The sequence below is a fragment of the Notothenia rossii genome (assembly GCF_949606895.1).
Source record: "Notothenia rossii genome assembly, chromosome: 7".
NCBI lineage: Eukaryota > Metazoa > Chordata > Actinopteri > Perciformes > Nototheniidae > Notothenia > Notothenia rossii.
In genome coordinates this window covers 6,694,372-6,716,376 of record NC_136905.1, presented here as the reverse complement: position 1 = coordinate 6,716,376, position 22,005 = coordinate 6,694,372, and the positions used below count along the sequence as shown (strand labels likewise).

Sequence of the window (22,005 nt, the reverse complement as noted above, 5' to 3'; positions counted from 1 at the left end):
TTATTCTGCAACACAGGGTTGCACAACCAAATGCAGTTATAGTCCATGTTGTTATTCATTGATGATTTACCCACAGATTACCTTGTGCTTGTGGGCAGATAAAGCTCATTTGGATTAAGAAGTGAAAAACTGTATTGCTAAGTCAGATACTTCTCATTCAAATATATAAGCATCCAGTTGTAAAACAGGGCACAGGTCAACACTAGTCAAAATAATCAACATAAATAATGTTATATGGCAGCTAATTGAGAAAGTGTACTAAGTCAACTATAGAGCTAAATCCTTAAGTGATTAACCTGATGCCTAAATACAATTATCTGGCCAAAATTCTGAATTTGATGCCCCGGAAGATCAGAGAGAAATGGCAGCTACGTATAATTTTGTATGCTTTGTGTACAATTTTCTCCAACTCTTTCCAAATGTGTCTCCCTATCTGTGTGCCCAGGCAGTATTCTGTCAGAATAGAAAAGCATGAATAAAATTACCTGTTTTTAGACCTGAATAATCCCTTTTCTCAATAAGCCTACACTTCTTTGCATGCCTCATTAAAAACAATCTCTAGCGATCTTTTTTTGAAGATGAAGGTGGTGCTGTACACATTAAAAAAGAAGAGATTGTGTGAAACAGCTCCACCTGCTGGCCTTAAAACAGACAGGTGACAGGGAAACATCTGCAGGAAGAGTTTAATATCTGCCAAGTGGATCATTTAAGTCACAACTTCCTGGTTTGATTAGATAATGTGTGTACTTTGCATTCTCAGGAACATAATATTGCTGCTGAAAAGTAAAAAAAAACTAAAAACAACTAGAGAAGCGATCAAAATGTGATGGACTTATGTGCACATTGATTGGCATGGATGAATATAATTATATGGAAACGTATTGACCTTAATGTATTGGCTGATTTAACATGAGGTCTATGCCAACTAATTTACTTGTTCACTCTGCAATGCCACACTCTCTATAAATGAAACAGTTGAAACAGCATTGAAGATGCACTTTGCAACTTGAAGGATTCTGCTTGGCTTTGGTATGCATTCATGGAGAGTGTTAGGTCCCCACTATGGTTTAGGGGATCTGGAGACAATAACACACAACAACCAATAATAATAATGAGGGAGTCAGTGTAAAGGTTGACAAAAGGTTTATTCCTTGTAAACCTAACTGAACCGAAATTAAACAGAAATACTCTTTGTGTGAGGAGGAGGAGGAGTCAAAGGAGATTGTGCCAAACAAAAGAAATAAGCATAACAAAACCAGGCCTATTTCTACATCCATCCTTTGAAACCAAAACTCAAACAAAAACCCTCAGAACTGGATAAAACAGAATACAGGGGTGGCAACAATCCGCTAACCTAGTGTATCTTAACATTAGTTACTTACGTGATGAGAAATGTACAGGGTACCCCAAACTTACCTAACTCCCCCACCTCTCAACACACACATTTATCAAAGGTCAGAACAAACAAAGTAGAATTACTTTCTTAACAAGGCAGTCAATTGCAGGCTCCTTGATCAGCAACAGGCCCAGGGTGAGAGAGAGAAGACTTCCTGGGTGCCTCCTTTATGGTCGGCCCTGGCTGCTGATAGGCCAGCTGAGGGTGAGAGGCTCCAATCAGCCATCAGACTCAGGTGCACAGGCAGATACCGATCAGCTGCTGATTAGCTGTGCAGAAGACAGGAGAGGTTTCTCAATACTCAAATTTCCCCTCCTCGACTCCTCTCCTCGAGACTTGGTGCCGCCCACAGGAGATGCGAGCGGAGGACTGAGGAGGGGAACCGAGGAGAGAGGACGGGAAGCAGCAGGCAGTTAGAGAAATGAGAACTCCTCTCCTCTGAGCGGTCATTTTAAAGAGACGTCCATTAATGATGACAGGAGGCACAGCAGCCCTCTGATGGACAGATGTGTTCATGACCGCTTATATATATTGACTTTGAGGCCCAATCCCAAACCACTCCCTCGACCCTACCCCTCCATGACGGAGTGAACTCCGTCTGTAGCCACACTCGCAGCTCAACGAGGCTCCCTCCTGTCACGTGGAGGGAGTAAATACAGCAGCAAGCTTTGGGACGGCCTCCCCCATAGACATATAAAGAGTGGCTTTTCCTTGGAGTGCCAGGTTCTCTCCTGCAAACAGAACACATTTGCAAACATCATTATTGATAATTAGTTTTCATGATGCTCTGCATTTAGCCTTTGTTGTTCATTCAAGTTCATGGAGCTTTAACTCTGGTGTGATGTCAGCTGTATAGATAGATGAGGATTCAACACTTGGAAGATCTAATATTTAGTGGCTTTGTTTTCAATTCTCACCAGTTGGAACACGATAACCATAGACTTCCACCTCACAGAGTATAATGTATTTCCCCGTATTTTCTACACAGCAGTCTGCTCTGTTGGTGATGATGATGGAGGTGACGATGTAGGACTCCAGCAGTTCCACCCTCCACCAGGGGTTGGTCATCCTGCTAGTAGCGCTGCATGAACCATGATGATAGTTAGGTTCACGGCTTCCATCAATAGCTTTGTCTGCATCTCCATAATGGTCTGGATGACGCCCAGACTGGCTTGCTTTTCCACGCAAGGCCACATTTTCTATGAATCAGACATTTAAAATAAATACATATTTGGTGGATGAAAAAAAAATGTAATCAATGAACCTGAAAAAATCAATGTTTTGCCATTTTGCCACACAACATTGACATATCACCTCCTTTTGAGTTCATTCGGTAAAGATGTTTGGAATCAGTCACTAATTAAAAATAAATAGCATCCCAATCAACAGCACTGGATATTTTATTGACACTATATCGTGAAAAATCCACAACACACACAAGTTTTGATTGGTCAATTGTTGTCTGATAGAGCTTTTCAACAATAATGTTTATTTATGCCTCCATGAAAAATATGTAATCTACAAACGTGCATTTTCTTTTTCAAACAATTACCTAATTTACCAAGGGGTCAGTTCTCTGCTGTATGTTTCCTCTGGCAACACACTCTCACTCCATAATCAACCAGGAGCGACGTTTGGTCAGGGTCCCGTGGCGTGCAGTTGTGACGCTCCTAGGCTCCTTCAGCTTCATAAAGGGACGCAAATAGCTTTCAACTGATTGCAATGTATTCCCATCTGCGGCGGGATTTGACGCTCATGGAAGCACGGCATTCGTTTGTGTCGGCTGCCCTTAAAGGCAATGTGAGCGTCCATTCCCATTGGATAACGGAGAAATGTACACCCGGAAGTAAGTATTCCCCTTACTGTCGATTGATTTTACAGTGATATCTGCACTACTCATCGTCTAAAAAACACCAGATTATCCTTGTTTATTACACAACATTGATTGGTTTAAATTGTGTGCAATGCTTTTGAATTTTTCCCCTTCGATTCGGAGAAACGAATATTTTTTCGGAGTAAAGGATGGAAGAAGACACTACACTACCCAGAATCCCCAGCTATCGTTTAGGACTTCACCATCTTCTCTGTTTGACAAACCCCGTGATTAGTTCTCAAGCTCTGTGATTGGTTGACCTCCAACTGCATTCCGTAATAAAAAAACGTTTCGTAAAAGATAAAATCATACTTTATTCAGCAGTGCTTGCTTTACTATTTGAAAGTTATCACATTAATGCATTGTAATAAATGGTTCGGCTGCATTAAATATATTACACATCTGTCGTAGTAGTTCTTTATTTTTATTTATCTACATAGATCGGGCTCAGAATAGACCGGAAACTATTCTTTTACCGTTCAGTTTGAATTTCACAATAAAGTTAGTAGTAATATTTTGTTTTGATATTATTGTTTTTTATTAACTACTAGACCGCTGGGTCATGTTAAGACCATCTTTTCTGTGTTGCTGTGGGTTTTTTCCATCGCTTTTGTGTTACAAATATCAAAACAATAACTAAATATATCCGTCGTAAACTAAACCAGAAACAGCAGTATATTTTATTTTGTTAACACTGTAAACTTGACAGCTTTTTAACCGGAACCACCTACTGGTTAAAGCACGTTATTACACGTTTAGAGTAATGCAATGCAGGTAGATTGTGTTGCTTTTTAATGACTGTTTAAAATGCCTTTTTCTTAATGTCTTTTATTATTATTAACTACTTCTTACTTGTTGCTAGGGACGCTGCTATCGATATTGTGTTTTGCAACATGTTCTCTATCTATGGCACGTCTCTACTGGGAGTTGTAGTTTTAAAAGACGTTTTCGTATTTCCCAAAATAATAAGTTGCCAGTATACTGTGTACATCCCTGGAGGTTTAGGGGATAGGAAACACTCAAATTTAAAATATATAATTAATAAATGAGTGAAAATTGCTTGTGCCCTTAATGGGCAGCATTAATATATACCCACATGCCAGCTAAGGTCAGCAGAGCTTTATTTAACAGCTGGTCTTATGTCTGTAACCCCACCTGTTGTTAATTGATAACATTACATTACATTACATTACATTAATTGATAAGCCTAAAACATGCACTTGTCAAGGTTCAGAGGCACATTTTGCAAATATGGCAGTAGCCATCGATCATCTTAAGATAAGATATACCATATTGATTCCAAGTTGGAAACATTTGCGTTACATCAGCATGTGTAACAGTTGTAAATATGCAGTGGTGTTTATTTGTAAATCATTTAGTATAATCAGACAAATTCTGTGTTTTATATTTAATAATTCTGTGTTCTTTATTTATTGATTGTTCAATACCTGACAAGGCCGGAGATGAAATATCTATATACATCTTATAAGAGTATAATACATATGTATAATATCAGTTAAAATAAGTGCTTCAACATAGTTAACATTGCTGGAGATATGCACAAATATTGATAGATGTCTTGTAATGCACTATTGAGGAACCTGCGACCCAAGTTTTTCATTCATTGCATAACTACACCGTTTGTGAATATGATATGTCAATAAACCTTAGTAAATCTTGAAATCTTGAAAGGGATGTGCAAAATAGTCATTATATACAGTCTTTAATTAACTATTAGTAGAGAATAACGAGTAATGAATATACTTTATAGGGATCCTATTAATATCTAATAATAAAAATAATGAAATTCAATAACATGCTTCAACCACCAGGTGTCCCTTTCTATCAGCTGTGTACCTTTATGGTGTAAATACAGCCTATCTACCAATTGGATCAAATATAAAAGTCAGCCAAATTAGTGTTGATACTGCGAAGAGACGTGTTGTGTGAAAAGAAATGTAAGATGTTGTTTAATTTCTGATATATTTATGATCCACGTCAGGTTTTCAGTGTTGGCGGCAGTTCCTCATGTTTGTCTAGAAGTCTTCTCATCAAGGCTCTATAAATAGAGAACTACGGCAGATATGTAATATTGAATGCAGCCGAACCGTGTATTAAATGCAGTTATGTGATTACTTTCAAAGAGAAAAGCAAGAACACTCGGAATAAAGTATTATTTTTTAAATGTTTTCGGATATCATATCGCATTAACATCATATCCCAACATGCATTGCGGCTAAAACATCCAATCAACGAGCTTCAAGCTGAGGATCTTGGGTAATCTGTTCAGTGGGTGGTTTGTGGTGTGTTTCGCTCAAAATGTCCCTTATAGGCCTACGTCTGTTTCCTGTGACTTTATTTAGGGCTAAAAAGCGTGCTAAAAAGCCCAAGATTATGGAATTAAACGAATAAATAAAAACAAGGATAATTATGTGTTATTGTTGAGTAAATAACAGCGTGTTATTTAGAAAAGAATAACAAATTAGTAGGAAAAAAAGATTTAAAAAAATACAGATTTCAGTATTTTGAGGCTCTGAGCCCCATTTCTTTTCCTCACAGACGGCAAAAAAAGTCAGACATTATACGATTTAAAATAAAAACAAAGAAATAAAAAGATAAAACACTGGCATGTCATTTACGTTAGAATAAATAGAATGGTTTTGAATAATATATGAGAGCCCTTCCCACTTTTGGGGAAACCAATGCTGTCATTTGAACGGCGATCAAGCCTGAAGCCACAGAGATCCTCTGTTACGGCCCGTCCACACTACAGCTTCAAAAGAAGCTTGGAGCTGGGCGTGTCTGAATCTTGGGGATTTTATTCGAGCACCGCGACCAGCAACCAATCACATGAATGTCCCGCCCCCGGCATACAAAGCAAAAAACCCCGGGGATTTTATGCGAGCAATATATATATATATATATAAACTCTCCGAACAGGCGAAAAACTACCAGTTTCACCCACTGTCTCTGCCACCTCCCTCCATGCCTGGTTCCTCCGGTTTGTATCCCAGTAAATAGTTCTGGTCGTAAAGAACCGGGTGATTTGCTACCGTAATTTCTCGTTTGGAATATGAGGAAATGAACTGCGGTGATTGGCTAGCGCTTGAACTGTCAGATTTGCGTAAACGGGATTTGATTGGCTGACGCTGGCTACTCCGGCGTCTCCGGCTGCAGAAGTTGAAAATTGTTCAACTTCTGCCGCCGGAGACGGCGGAGACGGACCGCTATGCTACCCACAATTCCGTTCGGCGAAAAGCGAGGCAACGTGACGTCACCCCATTCAAAGTGAATGGGCAGACGCGTTGGAAACCGTTTTTGAAGCTGTCGAAGCTGTAGTGTGGACGGCCGTTACTGTCCTTTCTTCTTAGAGGAAGTTCAGAAACACGTAACTCTGGATTTGTTTTAATGTTTGAGGTGCAATAAACGACACAGCAGCTTTTTGGCATGTTAAAACTCTTATTTTCTGCCTCGCTCATGAGAGTAACAGCTGGCGAAATTACAGCCTCGCCTACTGATTTCAAATGTGTGCTCTAAAATGATATTTATAAATGACTATTATTACAAGCAAGCAAGACAATAAATGGCAAACATAGAAAGTAATAGTATTTAAGATACGCATTTAAGATACGTTCATAAGAAACGTAACGTGGGAGAAAATATGTTTTTAGAAGATATGTAGAAAATAAACGTATTTGAGATAAGTTCATAACGAACGTAACGTGGGAGAAAATACGTTTCTCGCTAAACGTAATTGAGAATGCAGTTTAGTTCTGTGGGAACGTGATTTTTAAGAGACAGGGTTGCCATCATAAATTCTGACGAAAAATAAAAATTATTATTATTATCAGCTTTTTACGCTTCTTTTGGTATATTGCTTTTAGTTTATGTGGGACTTTTTTTTAGACAATTTTTAGTTTAATATGATTGCTATCGTTGCTTTCGGCTGCTTAAATAAGAAAAACCTCAGATATCCCGGACTGTACGCTAGCTGCTCACCACCAAAGTACAGACACACACACATTTAATAACTAGCCGGTGAACACAGTGGAGCGTTGGAGCAGCTGAGAGCAAGATATTTCCATCACGCGGAGACCAGTACAGAGTTCATCAGGTGGCCAAAAGATGATGAAAAAGACAAATGTTTGCTTGCATGTATGCCACAACAACTTTGTGAGTGACCAAAGTCCTGTATTTGCAATGTTTGTTCTGCTGCCCCAATGTGGCCAACAGTGCACTTTTTTAAAGCAACAAAACCAACCTTAATTGAACTCAACAAAGTAATTTCTGCTTCTTCTGCCAGGTGTGCTGTGATCACAAGTATCCCTGCAGGTGGTGCCGGTGCGTTTGATTGTAAGGGGATGGATGGTCGCTTCGTCAACATAGTCATCCCAGGACGGGAGGAGTTTCTGAGTCTGTGTGAGGTGGAGGTGTACGGCTCTCGTCTTGATTAAGTGAAGAACTGGAGAAGTTCACAATGCAAAAAAAAAAACTAAAATCAATTATTTCTAAAATCATCTCCTATACCTCATTCACACCAACGCAACTCCGGTTCAAGCTCCGTGCTAGAGCTTTTCAGGTTCAGAACCGGTTCTTCGGTTTAGCTCTGGCTCTTTTCACACCGCCCAGAGTCCGACTGGTGCTGCGTCATTGCGTCATGACGTAACCGTTTGCGTGCCTGCTTCATAAAGCCAAACCGCGCAGATGAAATCAGTTGCATTCATTTCTTATGGCTCTATCTGCAGCTTTTCCGGAGTCATTTCTGTGGTTTGGTCTATATTCTTATAAAAAAGTGTAGTTTCAATAAAGGTTTTTTTAAAACATAACTGCTTCCGAGGTGGGTCTTATTTCTTAAGGTGGACTGAACCATGAGTGTGGAGTAACGTTGCATCTTTCATTTAATTTTATAATGAGTTATAATGAGAGGTGATCAACGTGAATGCTCAGGTTCCACCTTAACACGCAGACACGTTGCTTCACCATGAGCAGAAACCTCTATATATACAGTCGAGTCTATGGCAGAAACACTGAAACTCTGAAACTCTTGTTAAGTTTCTCCATCGTTGTGTACAAACTGGATAAAACGCCGGCTTTTTGTTGTTGTTCAGGAGTTGATCCTGCCTCTGCCCCTGCCCCCGCCTCGACGTAAGCGTGACGTATGCGGTGCTTTTGCTCTGGCCGGACAATTTTTTGGTGCTTGAAACGAACCGGATTCCGGAGCTAAGAGGCTGCTCCGCTGCGGTGTGAACAGGAAAACCCGGTGCTTTTCAGGCTCCAGCTCCGAACCGGCCCTGAAACACCGTTGGTGTGAATGAGGTACTAGAATGACATTGATTTCATTTTGAGAATGTTTATAGCCCTACTTGCTTACATATTATACCAGGGGTATTCAACAAAAATTCAACGAGGTCCAGTTAGAGAAAATGTCCCCATGCAAAGGTCCGGAACATCAAAATGTCTAACTTGCTTTATGAATTAGTGTGATATATTGAAGTAGCCTGCAGCTTTATTAACGTCTGCATGTCATCAACAACTGACTGCCAATCAAATAAAGAAAGTACAATTCAAAACCAACAATATTTATTGTCAATTAACATTGAACTCTACAGATATACACTAAATACTGTGTAATGTTCCTCTCGGGCTGCATTTAAAAATAAAATAGAGAAAATAAATAAAATGGCTTTTGAAAATGTGTGCATCTTAAAAGTGCTTGATTTTAGATAAATAAAATAAAGTGTAGCAGCAGCTTGAGTTTCCCTTTTTCTTTGTTAACCGTTTCACATCATGACTTAACAGTTTCAGACGATTATAGAACAACATCAGTCTTTACACATCATAACAATTGAACAGTTTTAAAGTTTCTCTTTCTTTCCCTCTTATATTGCAGTCCCTCACTCACTTGTTTGTGTTCAGTGCGAGAATTGAGCTGGAACTTGTCCTGCCAGGATTTTAAATCTGGGCTGAAATGGTGTCAGGGCCATTCTCATTCACACATGCAGGTGCTCATTGGTTTGCCTGGACCGATATTTAGTTTCATTATTTTGATCCTGGTGGACTGATCATATTGGGCTATGAGACTGTTTATTTGACCTCAGTTCTGACTTGAGAGGGAATGTTTGGTCAAACACTTTGTGTTTTGTCTCATTGTGGCGTTTCACATTGGCAATTTTAATGTCTTTCATTTTTGTAAAGCACGTTGAATTGCCTTGTGCCTTACTACTCTGCATTTATTTAATGCCTTTAGTTATTTTACAGCCAACCGATGAGAAGTCCCCGAACAACTCAATGGAGCCGAGATCCGCATTGGAGATACTCTTGTAAACAATGGTGCTGACAATCCCAGGTAATTTACAAGTTTTTCTCTGTCAAGTTTTCCCTGGCGCTAAATTTGTTTTGGGATTAAAAATCCTGACATTGCCAAGAAATAGGATTGGAGCGTGAATGCCCTTCATTTATGAATGATTCCTCCACTGTGTTCTGATCTGATCAAAGAAATGGACAAATACCAAGCTCGCCAAATTAAAGGCCTGATCGAGGGTCGTCCATTGTGATTCTGTGAAACTGCTGAGTTCCAGGTTCCCAACGGGATGGACGGCAGCTATGTTTACATAGGTGTCCCTGGAAGAAAGGATTTCCTGACCCTCTGTGAGGTGGAGGTCTTTGGCTCTGCACTGGATTAGTATTCAATGTAATGGATTTGCAAAGATGCTGTAATGTGTGAACAAAGCATCCAAAAATAAAAATGTAAATGTTGTTGTCTGCATGAAGTCAATATTTACTGGTGGAGATTGCATCAACATTGAACCAAATGACCACCCAAAAAAAACCTCTGCCTTGACTTTTGCTTTTACACAGGACTTGTACACCTTCTTCGAATGTGCTTGTCTTATGTCATAAGAAAACAACTGATACTTTGTTTCTATCAATCATTTAAGACCAGTGAAAGCAATGGTTCTGAAGGCAAGTTTTTATTTATTTATTAAATACAGATAAATATTATAAAAGACATCTGAAAGCTTTCTTACCCAAAGTTAGATCAGAAGATCAATCCCCATCATGTCTGTCAGAGTGGTATCTTGATAACTGAAGGGCCACAGACAATATTAAAGTTCAAACAACTAATGTATGTCTGGAGGCCCAAACAAAGTGTCCTCTGTATGCCTGAGCTGTTTATGTGTTTTTCTGTAGAAAGCATTAATAACAAAACTTCCTTTGGCAAAAAATACAATAAGACAGACAGAGAAGCTTGTTAAGGCCGTACAGTTGTATTTCACAAAGAAATCGGATATTTACAAAAAGGTTCGGACAGGGCACAGTTAGAGGCAGTCTACTTGTTTGGCGTAAAAAACACAACTCTTTCTGTCATTTTATAACTGGATAAAGAATGAAAGTGTGCCTGCTGAAAGCTGAATGATATGCAGTAAATATTGTATTTCAAAGCTTCCAAACATGGGAAGAGAATTTTCCAAAGACTCTTTAAACACTGCTGGCCTCTAAAGAAACATTTCAACAACTTTTGAAAACTACAACTACAGCAACATGTGGATTAATGAAGTTTAATATAATCAACACTTAAATCAGACTTTAGTTCCACCTGGAGTAAATCCACAAGCTACCCTGCAGTATACAAAGTCATTCAAACTAGCTGCATCTTTACCAGCTTTGAGAACACTTTAATGATCAATCATTATAAAACATATCATATATATTATTCTGAAATGGACCAATCTGCACAATCACTACTTTCACTTTTGGTTCTTTAACTATATTTTGAAGATAATACTTTTTCTACTTTTACTTGAGTAACATTTTGCATGAAGGACTTTAACTGTAACAGAGTTTTCCTACACTCTGGTACTTCTACTTTTACTTAACTAGAAGATCTGAGTACTTTTCCCACCTCTGCACACGGCATCATATAAATATATATTTCTCTTCCTTTTGTAGCTATAAGACAATATATATATATAATATATATGTCAATGTGATAAACTATATCCTCGTTAAATGAAACTGTTGGATCAGTGCAGTTATCGCTCTGTGATTAAAGCAATGGTTGCGTAAACATGAACTCATATGAATGTTTCATCAGTTGTCCTTAGATGACCACTGGAACCTTGATCTGTTGACTAGAACTGGGTTCATGTGCCTGGGAGTATACTACATGGCATTCAGTGATTGGATGCTGATCATGATTATTGATTGACTTTGGGGGAAGATATCAAACAAATAGCTCAGCTTTAAGGGTTTTTATCTACAGACACTTCCTGAAGTTCTGAGATCAAGTAACTTCGACTCAGTTATTTTGTTCTCAGCGGGAATCAGGGTAAGCATTTCAATTCTCATTCCTACTATTTTATTTTAAAAATATTTTATGTTTCAAACATTTTGTATTAATATTAATATTTTGCAGCGGTGGAAGAAGTACTAGGCTCCTTTACTTAGGTAAAAGTACTAATACTGCAATGTAAATTACTCCATTGCAAGGAAAATACTGCATTGAGAATGCTACTTAAGTAAACGTTTTTAAGCATGATATATAAAAGAAAACTCTAAATCCCAAAAAATCTTCACATTTGAAAAGCTAGAAGTGTGAAAAAGTTTACACCCTAAAATGTATTAAACAATTAGTAAAAGCAAAAACTGAAATTCTGGTAAATAATCTGGGGAGATTTACTCCTGGGATGAAACCGGAGGTCACTAGTAATGAAATGCACTTTTCAGTGACCTCCCGAAAAAACGACTGACAGCCTTCAGCTCATCCAAAACTCTGCAGCTCTGCGGATAACCAGAACTAAGAAGAGAGAACACATTAGTCCAGTTTTAGCTGCTCTTTACTGGCTTCCTGTTTACTTAAGGATTGATTTGAAGGTCCCCCTCCTGACATATAAGGCCCTAATGGGCAAGAACCTAGCTATATTGCTAACTCCCTTGTCAGCCACAAGCCGTCAAGAACACTGTGTTCCTCTGCGGCTGGTTTGTTAGAGGTTCCCAGAAACAGCCGTAAAAAGACATTTGGTGATGCAGCTTTTATTAATTATGCCCCAAAGCTATGGAACAAAAATACCTAGAGACATCAGGGATGCCCGCTCAGTGGAAGTCTTTGGAAAAAAAAACTCAAAACATATTTGTACAATTTAGCCTTTTAGGAAACAAACTCCTGCTCTCTGCTGCAGTTTCTCAATTCACTCTGGTGCATTTTGACCTGTCACCTGATTGTGTGTTGCACTATCCTCCTTTTAGGGGACCTATCAGGCAGAATACACTTTTTGATTCCTTTTAGACATAAATATGTGTCAGGGATGTTTTGTATCTTGCAGACAGGTTACGAAAAATCAAGTATTCTCAGAGAAGGAATATCCAATCAAAGTCAAGGATTTAACCAAGCTCTTCCCCATTGTTAATTATTTAAAGGAATATTATTTGTTGTTCTTCGTGAAAGGTCTTCATTATAAAGTATACATTCAAATTGCAGCTTTAATTTTATTAACAGTTGTATTAGTCCGGCAGTGGCTCAGTTAGTAGGGGCTTGGACTGTGAGCCGTAGGGTCGCTGGTTCAAGTACCCGACCAGACCTAACTATGGAGTGTGGACTGCTACTTGGAGAGGTCCCAGTTCACCTCCTGCCCTGCTGTGGTGCCCTTGAGCAAGGCACCGGACCCCCTTCCCCCCTCACTCCCATTGCTCTACAATAGCTGCCCACTGCTCCTAGCACTAGACTCATGGCACTAGGATGGGTTAAAAGCAGAGAACACATTTCACTGTGTGCTCTGCATTTGTGACCATTAAAGAGTGGTTCATCCCTCCCAATTCTATTTTATTAAATATGTTCAACTTTAACCTTTACTTCCCATTGGTCAAAGACATAAGGGGCGGGATCATGGTCTTAACCTGTTAAGCCCCGGTGGGTACCCTGTTTGTTTTTTTCAGGACACTGTGTCTCAGGGGATCTTAATATTTAAGAACCTATTAATGTGTTATACCAGATTAACGGAAATAATCTCAGCTAACTGACGATATAAACCATTTTTACCAAAACAAAACACAAGTCTCATAAGAAGCATCTAAATGACCCCTTAGCGAAAAATGCTAACGGACATTGGCACAGAACTCAAGATAAAAGTACCCTTATTACTTATCGTAGCTGCACATACAAGATATCCAATTAAAGCTGAGGTTCCACAGATTATTTAAGTCTATAGTATCATCATTGAGTGATCTGAATTTGCGACAGGGGAAGCAAAGACAGACATCACAACACGTACCTTTACGTAGCTTCTAGGGAGATCGTCTCACCGTAGCTGTTAAACTGATCAAAATACGTGTCCAATGGCATTAAAACGAGAAAAAACGCGGCTGAATCGGTTAATCCATAGGTTGATAAAGTTTCTGGGCAATAATTGGAATTATTTATAATCCATAATTCCATTTTTATGTAAAAATCACAGAGCAAAAGTTAGCTGCTAATGGTAGCCACCAGAGTGGCTGCTGCTTCCGGTCTTGGCTATGCGGCAGTATAATACACACACATGACCAAATAAGGACTATGTGGGAGTTCCCCTCGATTCCATTGGCTCTGACGGTTAGAAAGAGATGTCACATGTCAAAATCCAGCAGGGGGAGCCAGAGATATGAAAAATCCACCCAAATGGCCCCAGAAGAGTTTTTTTTGCTAAATCTGTCTAAAAATGTCAAATATTACTTGTTTTGCATCAATCTTGATACATGGTACTTATTATATGTTGTACTTTGGATTCCTAAAGCTTTTAGTCTACTAACCCATCATCTAAGGTTAGTTTTCACTATAAGTACAAAATATATTTTGGACGGACAATATCATTTACAGTTTTTTACCATGTTCAATCTGAATTTTCTTTAAAATAAAAACATCTATATTGAAACTGACTTTTCTACATCCAACTGACAGGTTTATCATTACTTTGAGAGAAAAGACTATTAATTTAACCCTTTTAAAAGGGAAGATATGGTCATTTGTTCTGGGAATGTCATTTTCGAGCCTGAAACCTGAAAAACAGGCTCAGGTGTTGAAATCGAACTATTTCAATACACTTAGATCTGATTTTCATTTCTTAAATGATGACTTTCAGAAATAACAAAGAAATGTATTTTATGTTAAATATGTTCTATTGATGACTACCCTAGGTCTCATCCAGAATGATGAAACTCAGTGTTTTCCTTCTCATGCTCCTCATGGAGACGTGCTCTGCCTCCACTTATCGTGAGTATGAATCGTTAGTATATGACGTCTTCACTATAAAACATAACAGGGAAGTGAATGTAAGGCTGACCATTAGCAAGAAAAGCATATTTATACAAAGTAAGTTTAATTGTCTAGATCAGTGGTTCCCAACCTCGTTTACCCCTTGAGCTGGTCTCCATTCTATAAGAGAACCACTGGTCTAGATTATAGCTTTAGCTCCAAAAAAAGAGTTATGTAATGCATAACATATTGTAATCTCACTGCTCACATTAGATACTGTATGTGTTGCTGCTCCAATAACTAGTTATTGTTATTGTGGTAATACTGTTTAAATGTAACTGTGAACACATCGCCATGTAAGAAATCCCAGCAAAGCGACACAAACAAATACAAAAAACACATTCAATCTCCAATTCATCAGCACGTGTTCAGTGTTTGGAAATAAAACACTGCATAGACATAAAAACACTGATAAACATCTGTATCAAGTTGGCAACACGTGCATGCTGAAGCAACATGCTGCACATTCAGAAAGCGTAACCCAACTCACAATGGAATAGTTTTTAATGATCACCGTTCACAGGTCTAATATCAACTCATCATTTACTCTCTGAGAAACATGCAGCATTTCTCTGTTTGTAATTTAAATGTTTCTGTTTTATTTAGTTCTTGTGCATTTGAATATTCAGGACCAGTTATCTGTTGGAACACTAATGTAGCTTAAACCATTTTCCAATATGTGTATTATAATTATATATTCAACTGTCTCTTTACTAGAAAACGTGGCATTGCGCGGAAAAGCGACCCAGTCAAAGATTATATATGATTCCACATATTACCACGTAAGTGGAGCTGCCAGCAACGCTATTGATGGAAACCGTGAGAATAACTTTGATTCTGGATCGTGCAGCCATACTACTACAGAAAGCAACCCCTGGTGGAGAGTGGACCTGCTGGAGCCCTACGTCGTCACCTCCGTTATCATCTCCAACAGAGGAGACTGCTGTTCAGAAAGGCTTGTGGGGGCACAGGTCCACATCGGCAACTCTTTAGACAACAATGGTGCATCAAACCCAGTGTAAGACATTTCCTGCACACATTTGATTCATTTGTTTTGTGTAACTGTCTGAGCATTTTGTTTATTTTCTCCTCTCCCCTGTTAACTGCTCACCACCAGTAGACAGAGGTGTATTAAGATGCTTTACTCGAGTACAAGTACAGATACCCTAGTTTCTAAATATTTCATAACAAGGAAAAGCCCTGCATTCCAAATGTTTCTTAAGGAAAAGTACAAAAGTATTATCAGCAAAATTTACTTAATGATTAAATGTACATATGTATGTGACATTTCTAGATATATTCATGCATTAAGAAGCATTTTACAAGTTGAATTGTATTTATATGATTTGACTGTTTTGAACTGTAAATGTACTACCCACCTCTGCCAGTAGATTCTCATAGAAACTGTTCCTAAATGTTTCAACCATGTCATTTTACTTATTTGCATTGCTTATCAGAAATATAGGCAATGCTGAAGTGCGTTAAACTTGCATCGTCTTTAATATCTCACAGTGGGTGCCCCCCTGATTGCAAAAAGGACTCAGATTGTATAGAAGTCTATGATGAAATCACCAGTTACCTTTTATCTAACTGCTGAAGCCTTAGGGGTATAACATGTCATTCATGTTCTTCTTTCTTTCTCACTTTTGTTCTCTTTCTTTTAGGTCTGGTACAATTTCTACAGTAGAGGGATTGAACACTCTGACTTTCACTGATCGTGTGGAGGGACGCTATGTGACTGTGCGTATACCGGGTGATGGAAAGGTCCTTACCCTCTGTGAGGTGGAAGTCTACGGGTACCATGCCCCAACTGGTGAGGGTTTGAGATCTTACATAAATAATGTATGATTTCCATCCAAACAAGGAACTGTCATATCAGCCAAGTGGCTGAAAAGTGAACTCAATGCAGAAGTGCCTTAAACCTGCATTCTTTCTAAAGGTCTGATTGTGTAGAAGTCTATGAACATTTTTCCTGCAACTCACTTGATTTATTACCGCTGGAAAGAGTGTGACTATTAGTTTATGATCTCAATTGTTTGTTTCAAGTCTTCTTCAATCCAGCATGATGTTCAAGTTGTAAAATATGTTGCCATTAATAGGAAAAAGAGAAAGGATGTACCAGCCTCTCATGTCACTTATGATTACTAAAACAGGTCTTATTTTATATAAAGTTTAATTTGCCAAAACTGACATTTAGTTAAACTTAGTGCAGTTGTAGTTATATATAACTTTAACTATAGACTCAATATATTATAGACTATAATATTACTTTAATTCCTCTTTTCCAATAATAAATAATATATGGTAGTTATTTGTTTACATATGGTGGGGTTATCCCTTTTATGTCCTTCATCCTGACGGCAAATTAAATCAAATCTTTTGAGAGTCATGGTGAAACAGAATAATAAAGAACAATCTGCATCAGGAGTCATACATGTTATTGATTTAAACTAAATCTTTGTTTTGTTTTTTTGTTGCAGAAGAGAACCTGGCCATTCAAGGAAAAGCTGCACAGTCATCACTGTATCAGTTTTACAATGCATTTTATGCCATTGATGGGAATCGGGCCTCCAAGTGGGTTGAGGGTTCCTGCAGTTGCACAGCCTGGGAATTGAACCCCTGGTGGAGGCTGGCTCTGCCCGAAACACACAAAGTGTTTTCTGTTAAGATAACTAACGCATATGAAGACTGCGAACGACTCAATGGAGCCGAGATCCGCATTGGAGATTCTCTTGTAAACAATGGTGCTGACAATCCCAAGTAACTTAAAGCCTGTCCTATTACAATACTAATATTAAATAGTCACTAAATTGGTATTTTGTTGGAACACGTTTGAGGAACATTATTCAGTTTTTCTCTCTCAAGTTTACCTGGTGATACATTTTGGATTAAAAATCCTTACATTGCCAAGAAATAGGATTGGAGCGGGAATACCCTTCATGTATGAATGATTCCTCCAATGTGTTCTGATCTGATCACAGAAATGGACAAATACCAAGGTCGCCAAATTAAAGGCCTGACCGAGGGTCGTCCATTGTGATTCTGTGACATGAGTTGAAAACATTTATTTAAACATTACTGAAATATAAATATTGTTCATTATCAAGACCTTATTAAAAGATCTGCAACCAACATTCTAACCAAGTAAAGCGCAGAAACCTAATGACGCTTTGAGTGCATGTTGAACTTAAAATGAAAAGCCTGTTACTTCAATAAACCCTTCCTGAGGTTAATGTAGTGATTTCTGCTTCTTCTACAGGTTTGCTGTAATCACCAGCATCCTGGCAGGTCAAACTGCTGAGTTCAAGGTTCCCAACGGGATGGACGGCCGCTATGTTTACATAGGTATCCCTGGAAGAAAGGAGTACCTGACCCTCTGTGAGGTGGAGGTGTATGGCTCTGCACTGGATTAGCATTCAATGTAATGGATTTGCAAAGATGCTGTAATGTGTACACAAAGCATCCAAAATAAAATGTGCATCCTAAATTTCATTGTTTGCTTGACGTCAAGATTTACTGGTGGAGATTGCAACAAAAGTCTGCCTTGACTTTTGCTTTTACACGGGACTTGTACACCTTCTGGGAATGTAAGAACAGTGAAAGCAATGGTTCTGAAGGCAAGTTTTTTTTTTTTTTTAAATACAGACAAAATAGACAAATATTATAAAAGACATCTGAAAGCTTTCTTACCCAAAGTTAGATCAGAAGATCAATCCCCATCATGTCTGTCAGAGTGGTATCTTGATAACTGAAGGGCCACAGACAATATTAAAGTTCAAACAACTAATGTATGTCTGGAGGCCCAAACAAAGTGTCCTCTGTATGCCTGAGCTGTTTATGTGTTTTTCTGTAGAAAGCGCCCTCTCATGGGGAAAGTCTGCAATTGAATTAATGTTTTTTTTTTTACGGTGGAATCTAGCTGTCAGTTGGCTTTCAGCTAGCTTTCAGTTGGCTATCCCATAGCTGGGAGAGGGAAACCTAAGTGAGTTCATTAGTAACTCTCGGGAAGAATTATAAATTATAAAAATAGCGTACTACAGAAGAATCTTTCCCCAGATCAACACTGTGCAGAACAATAGAAGAAGTCAGATTTTGTCAAGTTTGCAAAGGGTATTGCTTCACAGTATGTGGACATCGATGATTGGGCCTGCCAGACAAAATGTACTTCTTAAGCCAAAGTCAAAGAACATAAATTCCTAACATTAAGAAATAATACTGATGTATGAACAGCATGTCTTTGAAAACACCATTTCCGAAAGTAAAGATTCTATATGACAGAACCAAGGGAACAATAAAAAGCTAGGAAACCTTTTGGCGTAATGGAAACATTGCTGTATGAAAACAATGCAGCAGTAAAGATGGTTGGCAACAGTCCACAGATACTGAGAAGTCAAGGCGAAATGTCCAACCGCTCAGTGAATCAGAGCACCGCAAAGAGGGGGGACCGTTGGGCTTCGAGTAAAAAGCAGCAATGGCAGTGACTGATCAAAACCTAGTGAAAGATCAACAGGTGCTGAACTAGTCCATCTCACGGTGTTATCTGAGATCTTTGGAGACTTTGAGAACTTTGTAGATGTCGTTGGAGAAGACTGTGGTGAAGTGGGGTCGTGAGCTTCTGGACATGTGGGTGCAAAGGGGAACTTTACCAACGTTTTGGGAATCCTCAATGTCCCAGATCTCTGGCATGCTGCACCCGGGCCTGAGCGAAGAGAAAGGAAGACAAAGTTCATGAGAATTACACACTATTTGTCCTGCAATTCAAGTCAATTTAGATATTTTAAATGATTATATATAATATATATACATAACCATGTCCTAAAATGCACACATGAGTGGTTACCATCAAATACAGAACACAGGCTGCCATGATTTAACCATACAGAAACACTCGTTCCAGCACCAGTTAAAGAGGTCCTATTATGCTTGTAGGGGGTTCCCCTCTTCTGTAGTGTGATATATAGGCTGTTGTGCCACATTAGAGGAGATAGAACTATGAACCTGAACATTTACATAATATTTCCTCTTTAGTGCAAAATACAATCCAGAGTTTAACCCCAGATCAAATGCAATGTAAATACTGTTATATTATATTTTACTATATATGTTTTATTATTGTTCTGCTTCGTCATTCTATAACTTACGGGGGGGTTCTGAATAAATCAGTGATTTTTGCACATTTCGGTGCATCCTCCTCGCTTCTTTCTTTTCTCCCTTTCCCTCTCTGCGCCACATTTTTTTTTGCAGGATGGAGTCCATCCTTCCACAATAATTAACCTTGCCGTCAGTTTCAGTCGGTACAGTCCACACTAATTTTAAAGCATGTGACTTCAAATGTCCACTGAAGCTTCTGCTACGCCGATGAGATGATTAAATGATAGAAAATAAAATAATTCACCTCAGTGCTCCACATAGATCTCATGTGACCTTCACGCGTTGTTTTTCACTGTTTAAACTTCAACTGGTGCTCTTTGAATTGCTTCATCATCTCTTCTGCAATGGTTTAATGTTTTTTTTTCAAAATGGAGAATTTGCGCCACCTGCTGCTTAACTCGCTAAACAAAAATGAAATGTATTTTATTGGCTATTCATTAGAGATACCATTTGAACGTACACCCGTCAGCCAATTAGAAATAAGTATTTTCCATGGCTTACTCAACTCAACAGTTTCACCTGCCTGGATGCTGGTGATTAACCAAAACCTGCTAGAAGAAGCAGAAATCACACTTTGCATGACGTCAAGATTTAATGGTGGAGATTGCAACAAAAGTCTGATAAAAAAAATTGGCAAAATTATTGTTTTGTCCAAAATACGCATTTAAATAATCAAGAGACTAAACACGAGCCCATTGAACTTTACTTTGTGCCCAGTTGTAGGCAGTTAAACAAAACATTTGTAAAAGTAGGACACACACTCAAAATGCACTTAAGACCATTTACTTTAGATCTCTAAAATAGAGCCCTTATCTCTCATTGTTTTTTTATGTAGTACTTGAAGCAGCTTTGGCCAGATCACAGGGGGATTTGTATGTTTTATAACAAAGATATGACATGTAAGCATAGCTCCTACTTACGATAGGTGTAAGCTGAGCTCGTCCCCAGCAGGAGAAGCAGAACTGAAATGTGTGTCATTGCTCTGATGGTGACAAACATAAAAGTTAATTACATGACTCAATATCAATACATGTGTGAATCCTTAAATGTCAGTGCAGAGTAAGTTCACAAAATATGAAACAACCCTTCAAACTATATACCCAAAAGCAACAGTATTCAACAACCACACACCTTGACTTTATTCAGAAGAAGACGAGGAGTTGCTCTTTATGTTGTGTTTTTATGAATATGATTTGAATAGGACATCACAGGGATATTTATGTGCACATCTTATCGTGGCACATTCTGTCGTTTGTTGAGGATTGACCATCTATGGCTTGTTTTTGTCCTTGTATGTAGATAAGGCTTATTATGTGTATCAAGCAGGGATCAGCAACTATTTACAACGTTATATTAATGATAACAGGCAGACAGACAGACAGACAGGCAGACAGACAGACAGACAGGCAGGCAGGCAGACAGACAGACAGACAGACAGATAGACAGACAGACAGACAGACAGACAGACAGACAGACAGACAGACAGACAGATAGACAGACAGACAGACAGACAGACAGACAGACAGACAGGCAGACAGGCAGAACGAAAGACAGAAATACAGACAGGCGGACAGACTGGAAGACAGACAGACAGACAGACAGACAGACAGACAGGCAGGCAGGCAAGCAGGCAGGCAGGCAGGCAGGCAGACAGACAGACAGACAGACAGACAGACAGACAGACAGACAGACAGACAGACAGACAGGCAGGCAGACAGACAGACAGGCAGGCAGGCAGACAGACAGACAGACAGGCAGGCAGACAGACAGACAGACAGACAGACAGGCAGGCAGACAGACAGGCAGACAGGCAGACAGACAGACAGACAGACAGACAGACAGGCAGACAGACAGACAGACAGACAGACAGACAGACAGACAGACAGACAGACAGACAGACAGACAGACAGACAGACAGAAAGACATATTATTACATTAGTTAATACAAGTGTATTACCTTAAGCTTAGTTGAAAAAAATGCTGATGAAGAATGCAATATGCAATAATATAAATATGCAGGTTTACATATTTATATGTGTCTGTCGATTGTGTATATATAGGATATACATATTTGTATAATTGTATTTTTTTATTCGGGATTGTTGGAAACATTTCTTTGATCCCTCTGTCTGTACACACAAACTGAAAGATTGACAGTAAAGGTGACTTTGACTTTGTTTATGATTTGTTTTTCTTTTATAAGCTACGCCTTGTTTTTAAGACATGGCGCAACAGTTGTGTTCACTTGCTGTTTATTGTCAATTCCACACAAAATATGGTCGTACTTTCTGGTCAGATAAA

At 38.7% G+C, this 22,005-nt stretch overlaps 1 protein-coding gene and 2 long non-coding RNA genes across 6 annotated transcripts; 1 reads left to right on the top strand and 2 right to left on the bottom strand.

Annotated features, from left to right (window-relative positions):
* Positions 1–1,126: 1,126 nt before the first annotated feature.
* Positions 1,127–14,426, bottom strand: LOC307013573. Of its 3 annotated transcripts, XR_013800987.1 has the most exons (3): positions 13,538–14,426; positions 2,314–2,595; positions 1,127–2,127 (listed from the first exon to the last, which is right to left on the bottom strand). It is a non-coding gene; the product is annotated as an uncharacterized lncRNA (long non-coding RNA). The 3 variants fall into 3 exon arrangements; XR_013800986.1 differs by having other exon boundaries at positions 1,127–2,595; XR_013800988.1 differs by lacking the exon at positions 13,538–14,426 and adding an exon at positions 7,531–10,290 and having other exon boundaries at positions 1,127–2,595.
* Positions 11,485–18,045, top strand: LOC307013565 (fucolectin-like). Of its 2 annotated transcripts, none has more exons than XM_079640974.1 (6): positions 11,485–11,598; positions 14,436–14,511; positions 15,271–15,571; positions 16,218–16,366; positions 17,034–17,313; positions 17,813–18,045. In XM_079640974.1, exons 2-6 carry the CDS (start codon positions 14,448–14,450, stop codon positions 17,964–17,966), a joined length of 948 nt encoding a protein of 315 aa, XP_079497100.1. In that variant the 5' UTR covers positions 11,485–11,598; positions 14,436–14,447; the 3' UTR covers positions 17,967–18,045. The 2 variants fall into 2 exon arrangements, with proteins under 2 accessions (XP_079497100.1, XP_079497101.1); XM_079640975.1 differs by having other exon boundaries at positions 11,491–11,598; positions 17,034–17,297.
* A 153-nt stretch (positions 18,046–18,198) lies between these two features.
* LOC307013569 lies at positions 18,199–20,879 on the bottom strand. The gene is made up of 3 exons (XR_013800983.1): positions 20,836–20,879; positions 20,625–20,686; positions 18,199–19,252 (listed from the first exon to the last, which is right to left on the bottom strand). It is a non-coding gene; the product is annotated as an uncharacterized lncRNA (long non-coding RNA).
* Positions 20,880–22,005: the final 1,126 nt, after the last annotated feature.